Source organism: Bos taurus, chromosome 28, assembly GCF_002263795.3.
Source record: "Bos taurus isolate L1 Dominette 01449 registration number 42190680 breed Hereford chromosome 28, ARS-UCD2.0, whole genome shotgun sequence".
In the NCBI taxonomy this organism is placed as follows: domain Eukaryota; kingdom Metazoa; phylum Chordata; class Mammalia; order Artiodactyla; family Bovidae; genus Bos; species Bos taurus.
The window spans coordinates 27,833,921-27,850,571 of NC_037355.1; the positions used below are offsets into that span (position 1 = coordinate 27,833,921).

The window sequence follows — 16,651 nt, forward strand, 5'->3', positions numbered from 1 at the left end:
CTACTGTGAATAGAAGAGTGACCAGCAGCCTCCATCTCCCTCCCTGATACCAGGGAGCGGGGGTCTCCATGTCCAGAGGCAAGTGAGGGCAGGAGTCTACCTGGCTGCTGTCCTCTCAGCAAGCCAACACGTGCCCTGGCCTGGAGCCACCTCAGTCCAGCAGAAGGGGTGCTATTTTCAGATTTCCTCACAACCATCATGCAGGTCAGCAGGGACCCTGTACTTCCCTTCTGGGTCTGCCCTGGCCTGTGGCAGCAGGGCAGATCTGGTAACAAAGGCAGGTACCACCTTGACTGTGAGTGAGCATCGTCTCTTGAGCAGAGCTTTGGGACAGTGCAGTCACTTATGTCTAAGGACCACACTTGAAAAGGTCACCGCCTCCGGGTTGGTTTTTCATGTGGGTGATTTTTAAGTAGCTGTCACTTGGCTGAGCTGCCTCCTCCCTCTTCCAAAGGGATTTTCTCTCAACAGAAAAGGGAGGAAAAAAAAAAAAGCCCCAGCAGAGATGAAGGAGTTGATGGCAGCATTTACTGCTCAGGTTGGGGGTGGGGAGAGGCAGATCAAGGCGACAGGGCTGTGCAAGGAGGGGGCGTGCGTGGGGGCCAGGTGATTCCTTTTCATCCACTGCTTGTTGGTTTTTAATAAAGAAGTCAAACTTGGTTTGTAGATTTCCCATTAGGGGACAATAAGCTTTTGTAGAGGGAGCCGCTGAATTAGAACTAATAGTGAATATAGCGCCAGGATCCGGGGAAATATCAGCGCTAATAAGTTTCTGCCTCATGCTCTGTCACTGACATTCTCCGCGCCGTTCTGTGCAGCCAAGCAAAAGGCTTAAATATGTACGTATATGGGGCACACGTGCCCACACCAGGGATGACCAGGCGTGCTGCTGGGCATCAAACATCAGGTGGGGCCTCTCACTGCCAGTTCTCTGAGGCCGGGGAGAGGGACAGGTCAGCGGGAACTGGTGTGTGGTCCAGAGCCAGGGGCCAGATTGGGGAACAAGAGCACTACACTCTGGGCACCACAGTCGCAGCACGATGGGAGCCTCTGAAGTCCCAAGGGGTGGACAGCCACATATCAGGCTGTCTCCTTCCTTTCTAATTTATTTTTAAAATTTGTCTTATCAAATAGTTGATTGCTAATGTTGTGTCCAGGCCACCTCCTCCTTCCTGTTTGCTCAGCCAGAAGTGAGTGACTCCAGCAGAGTGACTCATACAGGAGCCTCTCCCCCAGAGGACTCCCAGTCCAGGGGAGAAGTGGGCCCCTGGGAGTCTGCATCACTGAGGGCCGAAGCCTACAGCCTCCCCAGGGGGCTACCACCCATCTGCCCCCTGAGCCCCACACTGGGCTCTTGGGGAGGGGGAGAAGGCACCGAGCCATGTGGGCCAGCGAGGCTTCCTCCAAGAAGAAACGGGGAGGAACTCTCACTGGGTGATTGCAAAGGTGGTTGATGAGCACTGAGGACCAGAGTCTTTGAGGGTAGGGAAGTCTGCCCGATTGTGGAGGAGCTGTGGGAACAGGAGGAGGCAGAGGCTGGAGCCCGGGCCCCGCACTGCTGAGGCAACCCATTGACTTAGCACCATCTTCTGGCCACTCATGCAGGCTGGGCCTGAGGAGGGATTGCTCTAGAACCGGAGCTGGGGGTTCTGGACCGGGTTTGCTCAAGCAGGTGGAGGTGCTGCTGTTCTTACGTGTGTGCAGAAGGGTCTGGAATTCCAGCTCTGGGAGCCCCCTGCCTGCCATTGCATACTTCAGTATCTTCTGGGTTGAGATACTCCTCTCTCCCTTTATTTCTAAGAGGGCGAACATTGATAGGAGGGTTCCTGGAACCTTCTACTAGCATCTTGGTGGAGCTGGATGGGAAGGCCCAAGTGTGGGGCTGGAGCCAGGTGAACTGGGAGTTATGGGCAGTCCCAACTGACGCCTCATTCTCCATCACTCTGGCCATCACCATCCGTTCTCGACTCCCACATGTTTCTCCAGGGCCTGTCCTGCCACTGTGAACTGGAGCCCAGCTGGAGGGTCACCTGATTGCCTTGTGACACCCCACCTGGCTCCGTGACACGCTGAGGTCAGCAGAGCTCCTTGGTGCCAGCCGTGTCCAGCCTCCCTGCAGTGACCGATCCAGACTGCCTCCTGGTTCCTGAAGCCTGTCCGTTTTCTTTCCAGGATGAGAACGACAACCCCCCCACCTTCAGCAAGCCTGCCTACTTTGTATCTGTGGTGGAGAACATCATGGCAGGTACGGCCCGGGTCGGGGAGGCCGGCAGGCACAGCATTCAGGGTGCAGGCCTGACCTTGCATGCATGCCAGAGGCCCCTGCCCTCCCTGTGTTTCCACAAGTGGGACCTCTGGAGGTGTGCGGTTGTCCACCAGCCGGCAGTTTCCTCCAGAGCGCCGACTGTGTGCAGACACTGCTGGACGCTTGGTCCCTACACCCGCTGTAGCTAGTTTTCCTTCAGGGAAGAGAACAATGGCTGAGGATTAATTCAGCAACCTCAGGTAAACAAGAGTGCCCTGAAAGTTCCGGGTTTATGGGGCATGAGGCCAGTCCCAGGGCCCATGATGGCTGAAGGGGTCGCCCTGGAGGATAGCGTGTGTTCCTAGGTGAGGAGAGAATGGGAGGCTCCTCCCTGGGCTGCATCTCAAGTGCCAGGGCCCACCTTGCAGACCCAGAGCCACCAGCTCCACACCTGAGTTGTCCTCAGAGCAGGCCAGGAGCTTTACCCTTACACCCCGAGTGGGTGTTCCGTGGGGGAGACTCAGGTCAGGAATTGCTACAGCAGCTGGAGGGGTTAGGGTCACCCAGAGGAGCCAGGGGACAGCTGGAATCTGACAGCTAGAGTAGGGACAGTTGTAGGAGTCAGGGACACGTTGAGTCAGAGATAGCAGAGGGGTCAGGGAGCAGCTGGAACCAGAGGTAACCTTCCCTAGCACTGCCGGGCCTTCTGAAGAGACCTTCTAAAAGTACCCACCTGGCGTCGGATGATTTGCTGGACAGGGCCCAAGCTGGACCCAGCCCACCCTGCCGCATGCCAGTCTCAGGCACCCCCTGGAGAACACCACTACTGAAGCAGCCCCTTGCACTCCCCTCTGTCCCTAGAGACTGACAAGGAGAGGCCTTCATCCTGCACTTAATCCTCTTCCACGTTGAGTGTGCCGGGATAAAGGAGTGTATCAGGGCAAAGGTGCCTGTCCTCCTGTCAGGACAGGACTAGGAGTCAGATCAGAGGCCCCATGGCTCCCCAGAGGAACCCAGAAAGACCTGACTGTCCACAGCCGCTGCCTGGCCCTCACACCCCCCAGGAACTGTTGATTCACCGGCATGATAGATACCGTGGTCTGACATGGGTCGGACCTGTGTCTTACCTGTTTTATCCCGCAGGATCCTCACCAGCCACCCCACAATTCAGGCTTTATAGTTATACCCATTTTACAGAGGAAGAAGCTAAGGCTAAGACAAAGTAAGGCATTTGCCAGAGGTCCCACCAGATTCCAGCCAGGGCATGGTGACTCTAGAAGGCCACACACCGACCCTTCTCACCACCCTGCCAGAACTGGAAGGAGGGATCCGGAAGCCCTGGGGGGCATGGCTGTAGGAAAGACTGCCCTCAGAGTCTGGACAGGCTGCTGGAAAGGCTGAACCCCTGACCCAGGGTTTCACAGAGATGAAAGTGAGGGCCTTAACTGAGCAGTAAAGAGAAAATAAAAACCCTTTACAAATTCTCCTTGTGAGCAAGATAAAATAAGACCAAAATTGAATACAATAAATGTAGAATAATTTAATATGGAGCTTCATTTCTTTTTGAGTCAAAGTCAGAGCTGGCCATTCTGAGCTCATTTATTGCGGGGGCCAGTCAGGGAAGGATGGGGTGGGGCATGGTGTGCTCTGGGGCTGGACCAGGACTGAGTTGCGGGAGGAAGGGGGTGGGCCTGACCCCTCCCAGGCTCCACTCCCTCCCATGGAGCCTTGTTCCCACACAGTCCAGGAATCTGGGCCACAGGAGCAGGTGGTGGAGCCCACTCTCATCCCTAGATGGCCCCTGGGGCAGGCCTCTTACCCTCTGAGGTCTCCTCCACTTCCTGTGCCCTGTCCTGCTCCCAGAGCCTGGGGCTATGAGCCCAGGGTGAGCAGACCCCACTCCTTTTGTCTCCCGGAAGGAGCCACAGTGCTGTTCCTGAATGCCACAGACCTGGACCGCTCCCGGGAATACGGCCAGGAGTCCATCATCTACTCCTTGGAGGGCTCTTCCCAGTTCCGGATCAATGCCCGCTCAGGTGAGCCCTGATCCTCTGCACGTTCAGCTGATGCTCCATACCCAGCCTGGGGACCGTCCTCTGGGCCAGAATCTCCTGAGCACACCAGCTTGGAGCACTTGGCCTTATTCCTAAAATATCCGAGTGAGATTACTGATATTAAAAAAAAAAAAAGATCACAATGTGAATTCATTCACCAAAGAATGTCTTTCTGGTGGTGAAGAGTCATGGTTTAAATATGTTCCATTTCACAATTATCTGGCTAAACCACTGCTCTTCAAGGACACCTTTCTTCAAGCCTAAGTGTCTCAGTGGCTGACCTCATTCTCAATGTCTCTTCCTAACATGAAATGTGCCTCAGTTTCCCCACCGACAGAGGATATACATACTAGGGCTGTTGTGTGAAAACAGGAGTCATTATAGAGAACTTGGAGTTGTCCCTGGCACGCAGTAAGTACTGACTATGTTAGGTTGTTAGCATTATTTTCTTGGTCTTTTCACCCTGGGGCCCCCATCCTCAGCTCCCTGCTCAGTCCGTATAACTCTCCTTTCTTCTTCATTTCTCCATATGCCTCCCTCCAGCTTTCTGTCCTCCTTGAGGCCGGGAGGAAAGCAGGGCATAAAAAAGCAGCAAGATACCCCAGACTTCTAAGTCAGAAGCTGGAAAGGAATGAGAGGCCTCTGGACATTCATTCATACCTTTGCTCAGCTGTCAGTGGGGGCCTGCTCTCCACCAGGTGCGGCGCTGGGTGCTGGGGAAAGGGAATGGAATAGACATGGCCTCACCCTCACGGGGCTCTAAGTCAGCTCAGTGAATGTGCAAGGCTCCCCACTTCCAAGTTCTCCTTTGTATTAGGTAAGGGAACTTGTAGATGCTGAACAGGCCAACCATGAAACCTCGGTGGCTTAACACAATAGAACTTCTAACTCACACAGCAATCCAGTGCTGTGTTTGGTGGAGAGTCTTCCACATGGTGATTCAGGGACCCAGACTCCTTCCATGTTGTCGCTCCAGGGTCACTGCAGAAGGGAAGAGGGAATGTGGGACATTGTGCAAGGAGATGTTTATGGGTCAGACCTGGAGGTAACAGACATCACTTGTGCCCACATCCCATTGGCCAGAGCCAGGCAATGGCCCTGCCAAATGCAAGGAAGGCTTGGGGAACATCATAGTCCCTGGCCTGGCAGCTCCTCTCCAGCAATCATTCTGGCCTGGGAAGGGAACAGGAATCTTTGATGGACACTGGCCATCCTTGCCATGGGTGGTCAGTGGCCCAGCAGGGCATCTAGTCTTCCTGTTATCTGTGCCTCCGTGCTCCAAGTCTGCCTTCAGTCTCTTTCACCCCACTTTCCTGGAAGCTCGGGGAGCAGATGGCTGGTGTACAAAGACTTAACACGTCCAGGGCCAGCTTGCGCCTCCTGTTCCGCCTCTGACAAAGCCGGCGCATCCCTCTGACCTCTCAGGAGCCTCCACCCTCAGGAAGTCCATGTTTCTGGGGAGCTCAGAGTAATGTCATTAAGCAGGCACTCAGCACTGTTCTAAGTCTCTGACCAACATCACCACCACTCTGAGGTAGGTCTTACCTTCACGTCATCCCTGTTTTCCTTACAAGGAAATTGAGGCAGAGAGGTTAAATCACTGGACTCAGGATTCACAGAGCCTGAACTTCTGACTCCAGAGCCCAAACTCTCAGCGCTCTGTTCTCTAAAGCCATGTAGAGCTGTGTGCCGCCCCCAGATACAGTGGCGGGCACACTGACCTTTCAGCACCTACCCTGCCTCCCCAGTCAGGGACTCCATCTCTACCCTGGGGCCTTTAATAATGACTTGGACATTTTCTTGCTGCCTTAACACGGCTCCTTCAGCTCCAAAGGTGTAAGCGTTTTCCTCTGAGCGCCTTGGTCAAATTAGCCAGGCCCACTCCTCAAAGGTGGCCTTAATTGGACCTAATTTCCCAGACAGGAGGAGCCATCTATCATGCCGACAAGTTCATGTTTAAAACTTTTTAGAGATTAATTTCTTCCTCGCCCTGCCAATTACTTGACACCACCCCAGCACGGAGTGTGGCTTGGCAGGCAGACGATTGCCAGGCTTTTGTTCCTGACCTTAGCACCTTCAGAGCCCCGGCCCCCAACCCCAGCTTCCTTATCATGGCAGGAAGGGGAAATACGGGAGTGGAAGAGTCCTAGGGGCCACTGGCCCAGCTCCCTTACATTATGGTAGAATAAACCAAGCACAGAGAAACTAAGTAACCTGCCCCAGGTCACACAGCTCAACCGACGGGGATGGCACCCAGTCCTTGCGCTTGGAGGGCCCTCACAGTCCCTTGGAAAGAAACGAGCATTTTCTGAACGTTGGAAACTTCACCTATAGTTATTTAATCCTCACAAAGCTCTGATTTGAAAGCATACTAATCTGTTTTAGATGAAAAACTGAGGCTCGAAGAAATTAACTAACTTTCCCAGGCTAAGCTCCTGGAAAGAACAGTCATCAGAAGTCACACCTGGACTTCACTGTCCTCAGAGCGCCGGCTCTGTCCAGTGGCCCTTGTGAGACGATAGGTGGCCGGTTGCCAGACCGCACTGAAGCTGGCTTGAGCTGCCTCCTGCCTGCTGGTGAGAACCTGCTCGTGAGTTATGTACATCTCTTCCCAACTCCAAGTTCAGTGCTACCGAGTGGGTAGCTTCAAATGGGCCCTGGTGGGAATATTTATAACCAGGGAAATCAGCAAATGCCCTTTTTTTCCCTTTGGGGATCCAGCTGTCAAGCATTTACTGTAACACCACTACCAAACGACTTCCATATCTTAGTTACACCAAAACACAGAGAAAAGCCAAAAACAGACCGACAAAGATTATGTGGTGGTGGTTTAATCACTCAGTCGTGTCTGACTCTTTTGCGACCCCATGGACTGTAGCCCACCAGGCTCCTCTGTCCATGGGATTTCCCAGGCAAGAATACTGGAGTGGGTTGCTGTTTCCTTCTCTGGGGGATCCTTCTGACCCAACAAAGATTATGGTCTATTTTAAATGTTTATATTTACTAAAATAACATGTTTATACACTAAAAAATCCAAAGCATTGTTACAAGGTAATTAAGGAAACTATTTTATAGCTATTAATATTAAATCTCAACCCACTATAGGTTGAGCTGTCTCAAAAGAGCCACGCGTTGGAACATGCCTGAAGCACTCAGCGTGTTTCAGTCCTGTTGTTGTATTTCTATAACCAAATGAATAAACAGTGCCAGATGCCTCTCTAAGTTTAGAACCAAATTAATCCCATATCAACCCTATGAGATGGGCCCTATTATTGTTCCTTTTTAACCAGATGGAGAAACTGAGGCACGGGGGATTTAGGTAACTAGTTCCAGGTGATAAAGCCAGTTAGGTAATGTCTGCAGCCTAACTGAGAGGTACTTTGTGACTGAGCTTGAAGCCAAGTGACGCTCCTGCCCTGTTTTCTAGCCCCTAATCCCATAATCTGTCTCGATCTCCCACATCTGAAAATGCCGCCTCCTCCTGGGGTTATACTGCCCAGCTCTGGGATTCAGGTTCCCAGTCATGGCTGCTGTGCCCTGTGAGCACCGTCTCACCACCCCCTATTCACACAGGTCACTTGATCCTGCAAGCATCTCTCTCACTGCACTCTCCCTCCTTCCCCATTCCCTCCCTGGCCCACCCAAACCGTCTCTCACGCACCCTTCTCTTATTGCAGGTGAAATTACCACCACCTCCCTGCTTGACCGTGAGACCAAGTCTGAGTACATCCTCATCGTCCGGGCCGTGGACGGGGGCGTGGGCCACAACCAAAAAACCGGCATCGCCACTGTGAGCATCCAGCCAGCCCCTGCCCCTAGCTCCCCACTTGCCAGCCAGGCTGCCAGCTCCAGCTCATCTTCAGCTTGTACCACTTAGGCCCCTGGACACTTGTGTCCCGAAGCAGTGTGAGGCCTTGTGGGCGTGGAGGGTGGCAGGTACCATTTCGTTGTCAGCCAAGGTCAGCCCTGGGGCCTTCGCAGCTAGGGGAAGAAAGACATGGGGGTGCTTGGGAAGAACAAATACTCTCTCCTGCCCCCAAAGACCAGCTGGGCAGAAGGCATGAGCCCCATAACTCCCTCCCTGCCGTGGCACCTGCCAAGATACAGGAGAAAGGACTGCCAGGAAGAGCAGCTCAGAACAGGAGGCAGGGCCCTGAGGGTTCCTGGGGGCTGTCACCACCCACCCCTACCTTGCCGTGCTGAGAAATGATGCCCCGGTTTCCCTCCCATGAGCAGGTAGGACCCGTGAAGCCCACAGCCCCACCCAAGGCCTTCCTGCCTCTGAGAGTAGAAGCTAGAGGAGAGCCCTTAGAGGGTCCCAACTGAGGTCTTTGCTGCAATCGCTGCAGAGGAGGGTGGGGTGTGACATTCATGCTGTGGGGCAGGAAGAGCAGCTGACAGGCCCCTCCGGCCACTCCCCTCCTTATCCTCCTTTGCGCTCTCGCAATCCATCTGGAGCCCTCTCTCCTCAGCCCTCACCCGATCCACAGCAGCTGCCCCCATTCTTACCCAGCCAGAGGGGCTGGGGGTGCTGTCACTTGGCCAGCCACTTGGCAGAAAAATCCCCAGTGCTCTATTCAGTCCTGAGAGGCCCCTGCTAATAGGACTCAGAATTCTATAAATAATTTACCTGGGTGGCAGGTGAGCAGAGAAATTGCTTGGCTTGTAGCTGAGACCAAAAGGGGATGAAGCTCTGTGGATCCTATCAGATGTCCCACCTCAACCTCCCACACCCTGTCAGTCACCTTCAGCCAAGACCCGGGGTGGACAGAATGCATCCCGGGTCGCAGGGACCATTTCAGGGGTCATTTCATCCATTCCTCTGTCTCCTAATGGGACAGCACCTAAGCTCCCCGAAAGGTCTAGGCCCCCTCCTGTTCTTGAAAGCCCAGGATCTCTCCTGAGGCCCCCAGAGTGGGTAGAGCTGGTGGAATTAGTGCCAAGGTGCCCATAGGCGTCTGAGTGAGTCCCCAGTGTGGGCACTGTCCTGACACAGCCTACAGTGCCCCTTGTGGCTTCATAGGTGAACATCACCCTCCTGGACATCAACGACAACCACCCCACCTGGAAGGACGCTCCCTACTACATCAACCTGGTGGAGATGACCCCTCCAGACTCTGACGTGACCACGGTAAGTGGTGGGGGGAGCCGAGCGTCCAGGTGGCTGTTCAAGGAGTGTCTGCCTCTCCCACGTGAGCCCTGTGGGCCAGCCAGTGTGGAGCTGTTTCCGAGGCAGCTCTCGGAGCAGAGTTCCGGATGCTCTCTTGCGTGGTGAAAGATAGCCAGAGTTGGGGGAAAGCCCTCACACAGTGCTTGGAGACAGCAGGCTCCAGACTTTGTCAAAAGGAGCAGTGACAGCCCAAGGACAGTGCCAGAGGGGCTAGGGCTGGTTCAGATCCGGGTCACCCTTACCCTGGGACGCCAGGACTCTGGCCACCCCCTCGGGAGAGCCCCCAGCCTCACTTGGCAAGGCACAGGAACCCCCCTTCAAATCACGCACGCTTCAGCCCTTCCCCCATCACCTTCCTCCTTCCTCACTTCTGTCACTGCAGCCTTCAATCTGGATCAGCAAGCCCAGGGCTGCCCCAGCAGGGGGCTCAAAGCTCACCCAGGGACTTTCTGGTTTGCACAGGCTCTTAGGTGTGCTGCGTGTGGGGATATGGCTCAGGATAGGGCGTGAGAGACACAACCAAAAAACCTCAGGGCGTCCAGAAAGGAGAGCAGTGTCCTGGGGAAGCTGAGGAAAGCTGGACTAAAGCATCGCACTGTCTATGTGCTGGGATTCACATTTATGAGGCTTTCTTTCCCCCTCACGCTTGTACCCCATTTGGCCTCATTCAGAGAGCCTCCTGCCCCAGTGTCCAGCCCCACAGACACCAGCCAGCCCTGTGATGGACACGATCCTGACAGATCATATGCTCAGACACTCAGTCGTGTCTGTCTCTTTGCAACCCTGTGGACTGTAGCCCACCAAGCTCCTCTGTCCATGAGATTCTCCAGGCAAGAATAGTGGAGTGGGTTGCCATTTCCTTCTCCAGGAGATCTTCCTCACCCAGGGATCGAACCTGGGTCTCCTGCATTGCAGGCAGGTTCTTTACCAACTGAACCACTGTGAAAGTCCCCATTTGTTGAGTGCCGGGGACATGCCAGCTGCTGTGCTGGGTACATCTCACAGATTCTCTCACCTTTATGGGGATCTTTATGGATGGGGATTCCTTGCTTCCACTGTACAATGGAGGAAATGGAGACTTAGTGTTTGCGGGACTTGCCGAAGATCACAGAGCTAATGAGATAGTAAGAGATCATGTCAGGACTCAAACCAGGGTCTGGCTGACTTTGAAACTACCTGACCTCTGCCCCTCCGCTGGCTCAGGGGTGCTCTGACAGGTGGCCCAGGTCCTGAAAAACTGGAGAACTCGGGTGGGATGGGAGAAGGGATGGTAAACTTTCACATCCAGTTCTTCAGGAAGGCTGCCCCACCTTGAGGGCAGGCAGCCTCAGACTGGTGATGCCTAACCTCCCCACCCCTACCCTCATCAACCACAGGCAGTAGTGACAAGATCTGCCAGGTCTCGATGGAGGAAGATGTCAACCTGGAAGGAAGGACAGAGAGAGAAAGAGGGAGAGGGGTTGGCCATCACACCTGTCCTGTCTTCCTTTCTACATGTTAATGATACGAATGACTCTCAACTCCGGGCGGGATCCCCTCTAAGGGATTCCAGTAGGGTGCAGGATCTGGAATCTGTTTTCTCAAAGTCCCAGGTTGGGGAATCCTTCCAGCTCAAAGCCAGACTTGGCAACCACTCCCAGTTCCAATGGGCACTCTCTGCTGCCACCTCATGGACACTAGGGCTCTAGACCAGGATAACCCCAGCCAGAGACTCCAAAAAGCTGGGGCAGAATGCCCACCTCTGAACACCTGTCTGGTCAACTCTTACCTTGGCTTTACGTGTCTGGGAAATCCCTCCCAGAGGAAACTGAGGGGAGAGAGTGGCTGCGTGGGGCAGCATTTGGGGGCGCCGTTAGTAAAGAGTCTGCCTGCTGGCCAAAGAGTAGGTCTGCTGGGCCGGGAGTGTACTTTGTCGGCTCTAGGCGTTCCCAGATCAGCCCCCGTAGCCTTCTCCACACATCCAGGAAAGGGTCTCCAGCCTTTCCTCACATCCTCCGTGCCGTGGGCAGGTACGGACAGTGGGCCAGGGGCCTGCTGCCCAGCGCTGTCTCACTCTCCAGGAAACCCCCACAAGCCTTCAGTGAGCACCTACTGTATGCCAGACTTGGCAGGCTCAGGAGTTCGGGATGCAGCAAGTTTCCTCTCTGCCTTCAGGGAGCTGCGTGTCACTCTGAGGCTGAAACTCACCCCTGGTTCCCATCTCACCCTGTATAAAAGCCAGGGTCCTTCCTTACTGGGCCTACCTGGCCCACAAGATCTGCCCCACTTTAACTCTGGGGAGAAGGACATGTGAGTCCACCCCTCAGTACTGAGTAGACACGGCTGTCCACAGCCACGGGTTTGGGGCACCTCAGCTTTTCCGTGACTCGTGGTAGTGTTTGAGAGCTGGAAAAAAATAAAAAAAGTTACTCAGAATTTCAAAAAGAACAGAGACAGAATTAAAGCTTGTTATATTAAACATCTGCCACATATGTTGTGACAACTTTAGAAATTACAATATTTAAGGTGTATAAAAATTTCATTGCATTTAAGGACAAGTTGTGGGCTTGATTTTCTAGAATTCTGGAGAATTTTTTAATGTGATAATTTGTCAGGACGCCAGAAATCAAGAAGCCCATACATTAATTGAGCTTGTTATAGTAAAATAATTTCAAAAGGAATAGTCATAAAAATTCTTTCAGATTTTATAGCCGTGAAATATGTGTATGTGTGTATAAGTGGGTATATTGTAAGACCTTTAGGGGGCCCCCTGGGAACTTCTAAGGTCTCATAATGGCCCTGAGTGAGGTAGGATCTGTGGCTGGGGTTCGAGAAAAGTGGTCTTTAAGGAGGGAACAGCTCACCCAGAGGTGACATCAGGAGGAGGTGATATTTCAATGGAAAAGAAACTAGCCCATCTTCTGACTCATCTCCCACCCGCCTTCGCACACCCACCACACACCTCCAACACACGCAGGACTTTCAGTTTCCTGAGCCTGCTGAATTCCTTCCCGCCTTGGAGCCTCTGCACAGCTCTTCCAGCCCCACAGGATGCCCTCTCCTTCCTCTATTCCACCCGTCCCCCACATCCCGACTCTTCCCATGGCTGGCTCATTCTCCTCCCTCTGTCCCAGCTTAAAATGCCACCTCTCTACGCTCCATTTCTTTCAGAGCTGACTCCACGATCTGTGTTTAGGTTGCTTGCTTATTAAGAGGCAGTGTAGCTCAGTGATTAAGTGAGAAGCCTTTTCTGCTACCAAAATGTCTGGGCTCTAACCCCAGCCATACCACTCACCAGCTGTGTGACCTTGGGCAAGTTACTTAACCTCTCTGTGCTCCAACCTTCCTAAGTAGAAAATGGGGATAAAGTCTCCACTTCATAAGACTGTGGTCATATTTAATGAGTCCAAATACACAAAGTACCCTGGCCCACAGTGACTGGTCAGCAAATGACAGCTTCTGTCTCCATCAGCTGCCTCCCCTGCTGGAATCAAACTGTCTTGTTCACAGTTGAGTCCCAGCACCTGGCACAGGGCCTGGCACATTATAAGGGTTCAGTATTTGTGAATGAGAGCTGTTGATGGACTTGTTCAACTTTCTTCCGCATCCTACCTAGCACCCCCTCCAACAGGTGGGGTCAAGTCTTCCTTGTCAGAGGGAGATGAGGGTGTGTGTCCTGGGACTTTCCCAAGGGCTCCTCTAGAGGGGGCCCTGGGCACAGCTTCTAAAGCCTGAAGTGCAGGGTGATTCCAGTGTTTTCTTTCTTCAGAGTGGTGTGCAGACGAGTGTGTGCTGTGTTCCCTTGCACTGGGAGCTGGCCAGGTGCGTGTCTGTGTGCCCATGTGCGCCGCACCTGCGTGGGCATGAGCTTGCAGAGTGGCTGTTCTCTGTTTGCAAGTAAGATTTTGGCCCAACTCTCCCTCCCGCTCCTGCAGCCTCCTTCAAGGACCTGGCTGATGGGCATTGATTTAGAGCCTTTCAAAGCCCTCCAGCAAAATAAAGGAGAGGGGAGAGCGAGAGAATTATTCCCCGTCAGGCCAGGAGAAAAATGACGGGCGTGAAATGGGAAATAAATGAGGGGAAAGTGGTGAGATTCTACACAATCGCCCAGCAGGGAGCTCACGGGAGGGGTCCCAGCCCACCCCCTTCTGCTGTGCCCCTCCACCATCCTACCACCCAGGAGTGGGCCACAGGGCCAGAAGTCGGGACCCACCCCCAACCATGGTCCTTTGGAAGCAGCTGCCCAAGATTCCCCTTCTCTAGCACTCGGGGATAGGAGAAGGTGTATCAGCACACTCAGCAACAGGCTAGTGTGCCTGTCCTAGAAAGGGTGGTTCAGCTACTCTGTGCCTCAGTTTACCAATCCAGAAAATGGGAATAAAAGCTATCTCCATCCTCTACCTTGAGAGAAGCATTGTAGAAGCACAAGGCTTTCTGGTCGCCTCTATCAGTGGGCTGACTACCTGGCCAAAATGATAACAGGAAAGCCTAGGGGACAGAGCTCTTGTTGTCAATACAGAGGTGATTGGGCCCCCATTATAGAGCCTGGGGAAACTTAGCCCCATGCCCACAGCACAGTGAGGGCTCCTCAGGCCTGGAAGGCTGAGGCCACCTCCCTGCCCCCTGGATACACCAAGGCTGGGAAGGGAGGAGATGGGCTGAGCAGGTGGGGTGGGAGTAGCACCATGTCCCACTCTCTGAAGTGAAAAAAGACCTGGATGGTTTGGAGTCAGAGCCAACACTGGTCCCTCTCCCTGCCTCCCCGGGGCCTAGGGGCAGACAGACGCCCTCGGCAGGACAATCCATCTGTCTGTTCTGGTCTAATGGCCCCTGAGATGCCTCTGTCTGGGGTTTAAGCCAGAGGAGGGACAAATTCTGCTGCCAAAGCACAAAAGGCCCCACATCAAGTAAGATGAAGGAGCTGACAAGGCCAGGCTGTCATCCCCGAGTGTCCTGGAGTTAAGAATGACACCGTCCTGATGCAGCCCCTGGGGCTGCAGTCACACCCCATTGATCTTGTCCATCCTGGGTGCTGCTGTAGACCCCACAGTACAGGGTTGGGGTGAGCTGACGGGTGGGTGCCACTGCTGTCCTGGGACCCTACGAGGCCTCTAGGGTGGCAGCTGGGTCAGCTCCACGGGTGGTGCTGTGTGATACTGAGTCTGGTCCAGGCCTCTCTGAGCTCTGCTTTCCCCTGTGGGAGGTATGATGGTAGAGGAGTTCCCTATGAGCAGAGATCGGTGGGCGTAGGGACCTGGGAGAGAATGGGCTACAGGGTTTGTTGCCCTGGACTAGGTCAGCATTGAGGTTGATCCCTTCATGGAGTGGGGCTTACAAGTGGGATACCACAGTGGGGCTGAAAGGTTTAACGGGCCGTGGTGTCTGGGGCCCCTGTCCTAAGACCTCCCCCTTCTCGGATATGGCATCCCTCGCTCCAGGGAAAGTCACCCCTCTCTGTCCCCCAGCCCCCCCAGCCCCATGACTGGCCCCAATTTACTAGGACCCACTCTTCAAACCGGGGGGCTTGTCCATGGCTCCTTTCCCATGCCCTGTCATTCTTGGTGTCACAGAGTCCTCACAATCTAAAGCCCCAAAGGAAGGAAGAAAGGGTTCAATGATGAAGGAGCCAGATCCCCAAATCTGGAGTTTCAGATACTTTCAAAAGATCAGCCAAGGATTTGGACTCCACAGCACTCCCTAGCCCCCACCCTGAAGAATTCCATGGTCGTAGGCTACAGGGCCTCCCTGCTGCCCCAGGAGCCCATGAACACATTAACCCCACTTGTCTGGAAGGAGGGGCACCGCCAGTGTTGCCTGCTAGAGGGATCTAGAGCCACTTCCTGGCTGGGAGATTTAGGGAGACTCGTGCCTCGTCTATAAAGAGGGCTTTCTTCTAGGTGCCCTCCTCCTCAGACTGCTGACACAGTAGGTGGAGAAGGCCTGTGAGGTTCAGGGAGCCCCTTCAGGCTGGTGGGTGCTAGGTATCGCTGTTACAGTTAAGAAACCGCGGCTTAGGTGGGGAAAGGAACTTACTACCTAAGACCGAAGCTGAGTGGGTAGAGAAGCCAAGGAGCCCTGAATTCCCACTGTGGTTCATCTTCTGAACCTCCTGCCTCCCAACCCCTAGAGACACCCCCTGCTGAAGCCAGGAGGAAGACCCAATGCCTGAGTCTGAGCCAGAATGCCTCCAGTACCCAGGCAGTGGGGTGCCCAGCATGGGAGCTCAGACAACCGGGGCAGGCAGCGCAGGCCACAGAGAAAGCTTCTTGGGCTGGGCTCAGTTGAAGGGCCAGTTCTCCCCGGCAGGTGGTGGCTGTGGACCCAGACGTGGGGGAGAACGGCACCCTGGTGTATAGCATCCAGCCACCCAACAAGTTCTACAGCCTCAACAGCAGCACAGGCAAGATCCGCACCACCCACGTCATGCTGGACCGGGAGAATCCCGACCCCCACGAGGCGGAGCTGATGCGCAAAATCATCGTCTCTGTCACGGACTGTACGTTCCCCTCACTCCTGGGCTGTGGCCCCTGACCCTCAGTGACCTGGGGACCTCCCCCAGTGCATGTCCTCTGGCCATCCCGGGGCCTGCCCAGGAGGGCGGTAACTTCATCATCAAGAGCGGAGTGACACCCACCTCCCAGTTGTGACCGCCAGAGCACCCTTAGGAGGCAGAGCGGGGCTGGGGGTGTAGGGCCCAGGCTGCCTCCTGGAGGGGCCGCTGGGATGGAAGGCCTCTGAGTCATCTTTCTCCCTCTCCCTTTTTCTCCTGCACCCCTCTTCCCCTCTCCTCTCTGTGGCCCCCTAGGTGGCACACCCCCTCTGAAAGCCACCAGCAGTGCCACCGTGTTTGTGAACCTCTTGGACCTCAATGACAATGACCCCACCTTTCAGAACCTGCCTTTTGTGGCTGAGGTGCTTGAAGGTACCCCTGCAGGAGTCTCTGTCTACCAGGTGAGTTTCCCTTTCGTGGCCTGAGATCCTGCTCTCTGTCATCTCCTCACTTCATACCAACCTGCCAGCCAGGGAGCAGTGGGTGCTGTGTGTGCCCAGGTTGCGATGGGCACTTTGCATGGGTGAGGGGCAGCTGAGACAGGACACAATCCACTCCAGGCTTGGAGAGCCAGTGCTCTGAGAGATGGAAATGGAAGGCTCCCTGGAGGAGGAGAGGCTTGAGTTGGGTCTTGCAGGAAAGCGCCCAAGGAG

At 54.4% G+C, this 16,651-nt stretch overlaps 1 protein-coding gene across 7 annotated transcripts in view; it reads left to right on the forward strand.

The window, feature by feature from the left end:
* CDH23 (cadherin related 23) overlaps positions 1-16,651 on the forward strand; it is a 460,382-nt gene that overhangs the window by 330,358 nt on the left and 113,373 nt on the right. For all 7 annotated transcript variants that reach the window (XM_059882631.1, XM_059882625.1, XM_059882626.1 and 4 more), the window contains 6 exons: positions 2,173-2,245; positions 4,165-4,281; positions 7,977-8,089; positions 9,323-9,430; positions 15,755-15,944; positions 16,254-16,399. In XM_059882631.1, coding sequence (XP_059738614.1) covers positions 2,173-2,245; positions 4,165-4,281; positions 7,977-8,089; positions 9,323-9,430; positions 15,755-15,944; positions 16,254-16,399 — 747 coding nt within the window. The remainder of the gene's footprint in view (positions 1-2,172; positions 2,246-4,164; positions 4,282-7,976; positions 8,090-9,322; positions 9,431-15,754; positions 15,945-16,253; positions 16,400-16,651) is intronic.